The following is a 9109-nucleotide window of genomic DNA, read 5'->3' as shown; positions in this document are numbered from 1 at the left end:
TGTTATTCTCCATGCCGCCGCTTGTGATATGCTACTCTTCTTTCTTCGTCTAGGTATGTCTTCTCTCCTTCCTTATTTTTTTGATATTTTGTTGGTATTTGCTAAACTCTAACCCTGCACAACTTTGTTCCCCTTTTCATCATATTAATTAGTTGTTTGTTTTTTTAGATTGTTTAATAATTCTAGATTTGTGGGTTGATGATAAAATGTTGATATTTACTGTGGCTATAAGAGTCAGTAATTCCTGACTGCATTGATTTATTGATATCGAAAAGTTCTGTCTTAAATTTTTGATATTATTATCAAGAAGATTTTTGATTAATTATCCTCAACAAATTCATCAATTAGCATTAAATAGGTAAAATCAAGATTAATGTTTGTCTAATTAATAAAATTAAAATATTTATTTACTTGTCCCTTACTGTGATTGACTCTTTTTCATTTCTGGCTTAGATAGTTAGGAACTCTGTATTAAATTGTTCTTTGTTTATTTTATTTTTTCAATAATATATTATCAAAGAAGAACTATGATCATCAAATGTATCTTATTCTATCTCATCAAAAGATCAGCATAGTTAGCAAATTTTAAGTTTGTGTTTTAGAGTTCTAGCAGGCTGATATACTCTGTTACAATGGCTAATCAATCGTTGGTCAATTCATAAACATTTATGCTGATCACCTTGTTATTAAGTATTTCATTTATAGAATGAAATACTTAATAACAATTAATATTATAAAATGAAATCATATACCACTAAGAGTAGACATAACGTCAAACCAGTATTAACAGTAACAAGCAAGCAAGTTTGTGTAGAGTAAAGTCTGGGAGATTTGTACCTTATTTATTGACAGATATTGAAAGGTTTTTTTTAACTTATCCATTTACAGAGGTATATTTTAAAATCCAATATGTTGAGTATTTGTATGTATCTACTATGAATTAGTTTTTTCTTCACACTTGTTGTGTGGCTTGCTTTTTTTTTTTTTGCCTTTGCATTGTGCTCTCTATTGTTGTGGGATTTAAATTTCTCACTGTGATTTGAATTTTTCTTTTTTGTCTTTGTATTGTAATTTAAATTTATTAAATTTCTGATTGAGTTCCATTACTGATGAACTAACTACGTCTCTTATGGTTTATTTTATTCATTTTAGTCCTACTTTATTATTTTAATCTATGTCTATAATTTTAATTTAGATTGATTTTCAAAATACAAGTTACATCTTTTGTTTAGCTGTCATCTATGTATTCTCATTGTTATAGCTCATTAAATATTTTTCTTAATCTATTTCTTAAACTATATTACTAGGTAGTATGCTATCAGAAATTAAAGGATCTTTTGAAAAAAAAAGTTTACAAGAGAGTGATATCTTTAGCGGAAGAATTTGAAACCGAAGATAAAATACCAAAAAATTTACTCTCATTTATTCATGCTCAAATGTGATTTCTGTTGCCTTTTTACTTGTATTTTATCTTATATTTTTAGATAAAATGTAACAAAAGAAGTTTATTCTTATACAAGATTAAATTTAATAAAATAAAATTTTGACATCAAATAATTCAGTAAAATATTTTTTTATTTTAATATGGAGGCAGGCAAACATAATTTTACATTGGAAACAACATATACACAAATACATACGCATAGAACAAGCATATCAGATTACTCCGTTTATTCATTTAAAAGATAAATTTTTGTTTCTAAAATTAGCTTTATTTAAATTTTGAACTAAATGAGTTGTGACGGTTGAACTAAAAAAAATAATTTTAAATGGGCCAGTTTGCGGGACTAATTAAATTGGCGCTCCGATTATGTTTTTATTTTTTTAAAAAGATTTTTTTTGTCAATATTTTTTTATCAAAATATTTTTCTAAAAGAAAACAAAAAGTAAACGGATCCCATTTGTTTAACCCGTTAAACTGAGTTAAAAAATTATAGCATGTAAACAAAAACGTACTTAAATAGACGAGCTAGTATAACCTGAGGCTTTAGGCTCTCCGAGCCCAAATGAAATTAAAGTGATTATTCACGTAAGATAATATTAAAATGATAGTTAAAACGTTGATACTTATTACGTTTATAAAAAATGATGCATGCTTACTTGGTAAGACGTAGGTGTTGAGGGCGTAGGATGTGTCCAACAGCGAGAGCATCCAATGCCTTCCAAGCATTTGTCCATGTTGTGAGTCCAAAGCCATCAACTCTCAACTTCTCCGATGATTCTAACACCAAACTTGCCACACCCAACCTAATAACAATTAATCAATTAATTATAGTGTTTAATTTGTATACTCGGATAATTAATTATTGTCGAGGATGAATGAAGATGATACCTGTGAAGTCCTAAGGATGTTGCAAGGCCAGCAATTCCTGCTCCCACAATCACAATATCCTCAACTATCATCTCCATTTTTATTCTTATCTGAAATTTTCACTATTCTAAGGTGCTTCTGTATGTAATGAAGCGCTTGCTTTATACATACGTATATATACATAATATAATACAGGAGTAGGACCAATAATAATAGTGCCTTGAATTCACATGCATATATATAATAGTACCATTTCATTTTCTTATTTTTAATTAGTAGCAGTTTTCTTCATGATGTCAGTAAAATAGTAGATAAATAAAGATTACAAAATAAATATATGGATTGCTTATCAGCTAAAAAGATTAATTATTAATTAAGTAAATTTAGACTTTTATTTTATTTAATGCTTTGTTGATATAGTAAACTCTTGGTACCAATCCAAACTTGAAACAGAGAGCGGAGCATGATATGAATCTCTTCAACGTCGTGTTGATTCGGACAACCGCAAAGAGAGGATAAATACACTGACAAAAAAGATAGAAGAGTGATCTCATTATTGTTATAGTTTTTGCTTGTTCGCCTTGTTGATAGGGTAAGGTGAATAATCGACACGTGCTGTACATGTGCATCGTGTGTTCAGGGGACATCAGAACGGAAAGTCTAGGTAGCGTTTGGTGGAGAGATAAAGACGAAAAGACAGAGACTGAGAGACAGAGACTAAAAGACAGGGATTGAAATAAAAGGTAAAATGGGAGACAGAAATTGAAATAAGAATGAAACTCTAATTTAATTTGCATAAAAGGTAAAATTGGAATTAATTAATTGAAATGAAAGTATTTTAGGTATAAAATGTTATTAAAGTTTCAGTCTCCATCTCTAAAAATTTCAGTCTCCTGTATCCCTACTTTTTGGAGGTACTGAAATACTGAAATTTTAGAGACAAACAAAAATTTTAGTACCAGTCTCTGAACTAATAAACACGATACTGAGTCTCAGTCTCTCAGTCTCTGACTCAGTACCTCAAAACAAACGCTATAAGAGACTATTATTTTTGTTAAAATTTAGCCATCATTCAATCAATAAGTATTTTTATGCCATTGTAATATGGAAAGTCTCTTGCACATTTATAATATGGAAAGTCTCTTGCACATTGTTGAAAAAAAAAAATACAATAACATGAATAGATATCTCTCAGCTCTTCTCTAAGGCACTAGGTGAATTTCTCAACTTCTAGTCTTCTCGTCAACGGTTAGCATAGTTCTGCATTGGCAATTCCGTTGACAAAGATTATGAAGTTTCATCTCTTTAAGATTGTAACTTCTTTACTTGGCTTGTCCGATTTTCAAATTATGGGTGCTACTATTGTTTTGCACTCTCCCAAGAGTAGAATGAAGGTCTCAATTAATAGAGGATGTGATACTCCCATTAATTACTGATTTTCTTTACTCTTGCATATAAATTCTCTTTTTTATCGTTCATTTCTTTTCAATTGTAAAATAACTTACAATTTCATTCTCTCGCTTCATGTCAATGGTAGAATCAATTTAAAAAAAAAACAGAATATTGAAATAAGCAATTTTTTCTCTTCTAATTTAATGATTTTTATAATAATTTTTATTTTGCATTAATGAACATAATGATGATTATGATTATGATTATGAATTTCTAAACTCGCAAAGGATGCTATTTACGAAGGAATCAAAGCTGTTACCAAATTGATTAGTTCTTAGGTTTAGGTTTTGTCATCGTTTATTTGAACCGACTTCGTTTTGTTTATCTATGGTACATGTAAATGCAATAATGCTGATGGTTATTAAAATGATATGTTCTTGTTAATTCGATGATATGGATTTTGAGCATTATTAGATAAACGAATTAGGCTTAAAGTATTATCCTCTTTGAATATAAAATTCATATTATACATAATAGATTTTAAATTGAATGTATAGAATTCAAATTATACATTATTTAATTTTCCATCGAGAATTGAATTGAGTTTAGCCGTCTTTCGACCGGAGAATCCACCAGAGACATTACTGTCGAGATTCTTACCGAAAAATTAGACATTCCATGCCCTCGGAGAGTTTTGCTGGGTGAAGAATTCTTTTGTCGGTACGCACTGCCTTTGATTAGCTTAGAACTTCTCCTTAGAAAAAAAAGTTTGATCTATTGGATTCTAATTTTATCCCGAACAAGCTCAATTCACATCGACCCTTTGTTAATGTTAACCTGAATCGGCCATTGTCTTTTCGGATTTCCCTCACCCGGGTGGGACTTCTACTTGATATATACGAATGTCCTTTCCTCCTTACAAAAAGAAGAAGCAACTACCTGCAGGTAGAATCCAATTGAAGAGGAGCCTTGTCGATGGAAAGGGGAAAGGAATTGGCGATCACTGGCTCTTGCCAATTGTGGGAGAAGGGCTCGAACCCATAATGTAACAATACACCGTTAACGCAAACTAATTGTGTTAAACATTTCAAGCTAAATGAGTTAAAAATGGGAGTTGAATCAAGAAACTATTTTTATAGATTATGTAGTAAACCGATAAATTAAAAAATTGTTGAGTTAAGAATTTAACTAACTTAATTGATGATGACAAATATTATTTTTATTGGATTAATCATCTAATTATTTTTGATTGCATTTATTTAAGTAATGCAGGCCTAAATCAAAGTTGCATCAGCTCAAACAAATAAAAACAGAAACAAGATCTTCGATGTGCCTCCTATCACTCAAAACCCAAAGAAAAATAATGCAAAGCAACTAAGCTGGACTGAATGGAAACATATCCAACCCAAGTCCAAGTAGCATTCACCAAGCTGAAACTTTCCAAAGCCATTGATCTCAAACTTGCTTCGGTCAAAATAAAAAAAGAGAGAGAGAGAGAGAGAGCTTCGTTCCTCTTGTGCCTTTCATCAAAGAAGAAAGAAAGAGAAAGGGTTAAGCAAAAAGCAAATGTCTAATCGCCAAAATCAAACCATATTAAACTAAGTCAGAAAATAAAGGTGATTTATTTCCATTTGCATGCATGTTAATTTCTTCACTCCTTCTCCAACTTTCTGCGATACCATTTTTGGTTAAATGAAGAAAGAATTCTTTCATCTCTGCTGCTGTAAATCAATGGTTCACAAAGTTTTTTGGAGCCAAAGCACATTATTAATGGTTTGGAGTTGGGTTTACCACTGAACAACTTTCTCTTTGCTACTCAAATATCTTCGGTCAAGCAAAAAGAACCAGCTTTGAAATCCCCAATTTAGAGGTTAATTGAAGAAAGTGAAATGACAAGCTTGGAGAAGGACACAGGTCGAGGAGTTGACTTGGAAGAGAGCAACTTAACAACTTGAAAAAAGATACAAAAGAAAGATTTTCAATTTTGGAAGACAAGGAGAAAGAACCAGAGTTAGAGTTTCATTGAGAGCTTCCTGAGAAGATTCAACGTCTTGGACAGTGCTATCTAAAGAAAGAAGCATTCCGCCAAGATGAAGAACTTGATTAGTGTTTGCTCAACCCGGTTCAACTCATAGCAAAAGAGGTTGTTGAAGTATCAATCTCCTTCAAGTTTTACAGATTATAATTTTCTCTTAATGTCTATCTTTCTGTAATTTCTAGAATGGTAAAAGGCTGAATGAGAGAATTCAAGAAAAAGCCAAAGAGTGATAAAAGGTTGAGTGATACACTTGAGTGAAAAGCCTAAAGTGATTTCAGATTTCTTTAGGTTGTTTCAAATGTCTTGTGTTTTGTACCAGTGAAGTACCCATTTCTTAGTTGGGTTAGCACTAAGAGTGAAGAGTTAGGTATTAGCATAGCCAAGTCAAGTCAAGTTAAAACTTAAGAGGGAAAGTATTGTGTCAATCCTGTGGAATTGGTGTATGTAATACTTTAACTATAGTAGAAATTTCACCATTGTTGTGGTAGAGACTGTATGGAGGTTTTGTGACATTCGGAGATGATGGAAAAGGTAAAATTGTTGCTGTTGAAAAAGTAGGTAATAATCACTCTACTTTCATTGATGATGTCTTTTTGGTTAATGGTTTAAGGCATAATCTTTTTAGTATAAGTCAATTGTGTGATTTGGATTATTTAGTGACTTTCAAAAGATTGGAATGCTGTGTTGTAGATGAAAAGACCAATGATGTATTGTTTATAGCTAAGCGTTATGATAATGTGTATGGATTTACTCTTGATGAACTAAAGGATCAAAATGTAGCTTGTTTTCACTCAAAAGAATCTGAAAAATGGCTATGGCACAAGAGATTGGATCATGCTAGCATGTTTCAAACAAACAAGCTTGTTAAGAAAGAATTAGTGAGAGATTTTTCTTTGATAAAATTTGACAAAGATATCACTTGTGATGCTTGTCAAATGGAAAAACAAACAAAGAGTTCATTTAAATCAAAGGAAGACATCTCTACTAAAAGACCACTTGAATTGCTACATATTGATTTATTTGGTCCAACAAGAACTCAAAGCTTAGGTGGTAAACACTATGGTTTAGTAATTGTGGATGACTACTCTAGGTTTGGTTGGATGTTATTTCTTGCACACAAAAACGAAGCCTTTTCGGCATTTCAAATTTTTAGCAAGAAAGTTCAAAATGAAAAGGATTTAAAGATCACATCAATAAGAATTGATCATGGAACTGAATTTGAAAATCAATTATTTGATTCTTTTTGTGAGAAATTTAGAATATCACACAACTTCTCTTGTCCAAGGACACTACAACAAAATGGTGTTATGGAAAGAAGAAACATAAGTATTCAAGAAATGACAAGAGCCATGCTCTGTGAGAGTAATGTTCTAAAATTTCTTTGGGTTGAAGCGGTTAACACAACTTGCCACATTTTGAATAGAACCATCGTAAGAAAATTTTTGAAGAAAACACCTTATGAACTTTGGAAAGGTCACCCACCAAATTTAAATTACTTGCATATCTTTGGATGCAAATGTTTTGTTCTAAATAACAAAGATAATTTGAAAAAATTTGATCCAAAGGCATATGAATGTTTATTTGTAGGATACTTCACGAATAGTAAAGCATATAGAGTTTATCATCAAGATGCTAGAATAATTGAGGAGTCCATACATGTTACATTTTGTGATACTAACTTGGTTCAAAGTATTTTGGAGGATTGTGATGCAAGAAATCAGGCTCAAAAGGATGATGAAAAGGGCCAAAATCATGAGAGTAAAAATTTTGAACTAAATGAATCTGAAACTGCAGTTGCAGAAAATCCTGCATGAGACAATTCTGTTTTGTCTCATGAATCTGGTGAAAATCCTGAAATTACCAGTTCATTGAATCCCTCAGTGACCGAATCTGCTTCTAAATCCACAAGACCTCGTGAATGGAGATTCCTGAAGAACTATTCTCAGGAGTTTGTCATTGGGGATGTCTCACAAGGTGTCAAAACTCGTTCCTCCACTAGAAAAATAAATGAAGAAACAAACATTGCTGTTCTCTCTCAAATGGAGCCTCAAAACATTAAGGAAGCTCTTGATGATCCCTCTTGGATAAAGGCAATGGAAGAAGAGCTTCATGAGTTTGAAAAGAATCAAGTTTGGACACTTATGCCAAAGCCAAATGGAAAGAAAGTGACCGGCATCAAGTGGATATTTTGAAACAAGCTAGGAGAGGATGATAGCATTGCAAAAAACAAAGCAAGGCTAGTGGCACAAGGATATGACTAAGAGAAAGGAATAAATTTTGATGAATTCTTTGCCCCTGTTGCCTGAATGGAAGCCATAAGACTTCTTCTAACTATGCTGCTTATTGTGGTTTCAAATTGTATCAAATGGATGTAAAATGTGTATTCTTGAATGGTGTAATAGATAGAGAAGTGTATGTGGCACAGCCACCTGATTTTGAAAATAAAGAATTTTCTAACCATGTTTTTAAACTATCAAAAGATTTCTATGGTTTAAGGCAAGCTCTTCTATGTCTATTTCGGATGACTGTAATATTTTTAACAACGGTTGCACTTAATTTTAGTTACTTCCTTGTTTTGGACTTTGAACTAACATTTTGTTGCAGGTTTTAGTTCAATTTTGTTCCACCCTTGATGACAAAAGGGGGAGTAGTGGAGTAGTGGCATATAGTAGTGGCATATAGAGAATTTTGAATTGTTGAATTTTTGCTGCTGTTGTGTTTTTTTGGCATGTGAATTTGAATTTGCTTGACATGATCTGTTGATTTTTTGTCATTATTAGTCTGGATACTCTGTTTTGTTTAAGGTTGAGCAGTTTTGAACTGAATATTAGTCATTATTGCTGATATGGTTTGTTCAGTTTTGGGATGCACATTTGGGTGGTTGCACACTCCCTTGATTCAGCTTTATTATATGATAAACTGTTTGAAAATCTTGCTGATTGATTCATCCACGGATAACATATTGTATATAGTCCATTATTGTGTTTTCTATGAGAATATGCAAACAGGAAAGAAGAGAAGAGCATAAATCTAGGGGAGCAACTCCTCAAAAGAAAAGAGGGAGTAACGCAAAAGCAAGTGACATAACTCAAAGGGAAGTTCTTTAAACTCATTCAAATTCAATTCTTTTGATCAGCGTTTTAATTATGTTTGTCATCAAGGAGAGATTGTTGAGTTAAGAATTTAACTAACTTAATTGATGATGACAAACATTACTTTTATTAGGTTAATCACCCAATTAGCTTTGATTGCATTTGTTTAAGTAATGCAAGCCTAAATCAAAGTTGCAGCAGTCCAAACAAATAAAAACATAAACAAGATCTTCGGTGGGCCTCCTATCACTCAAAAACCAAAGAAAAATAATGCAA

The 9109-nt window shown here is 31.9% G+C and overlaps 1 protein-coding gene across 1 annotated transcript in view; it reads right to left on the bottom strand.

Annotated features, from left to right (window-relative positions):
• LOC107617311 (FAD-dependent urate hydroxylase) overlaps window positions 1-2483 on the bottom strand; it is a 5352-nt gene extending 2869 nt beyond the window's left edge. Inside the window, exons 1-2 of the mRNA XM_016319049.2 lie at window positions 2333-2483; window positions 2101-2247 (exon numbers count right to left, since the gene is read on the bottom strand). Coding sequence (XP_016174535.1) covers window positions 2101-2247; window positions 2333-2409 — 224 coding nt within the window. The 5' untranslated portion in view covers window positions 2410-2483. The remainder of the gene's footprint in view (window positions 1-2100; window positions 2248-2332) is intronic.

This window comes from Arachis ipaensis, chromosome B09 (genome assembly GCF_000816755.2).
Source record: "Arachis ipaensis cultivar K30076 chromosome B09, Araip1.1, whole genome shotgun sequence".
NCBI lineage: Eukaryota > Viridiplantae > Streptophyta > Magnoliopsida > Fabales > Fabaceae > Arachis > Arachis ipaensis.
This window is presented reverse-complemented; position numbering and strand designations above follow the sequence as displayed.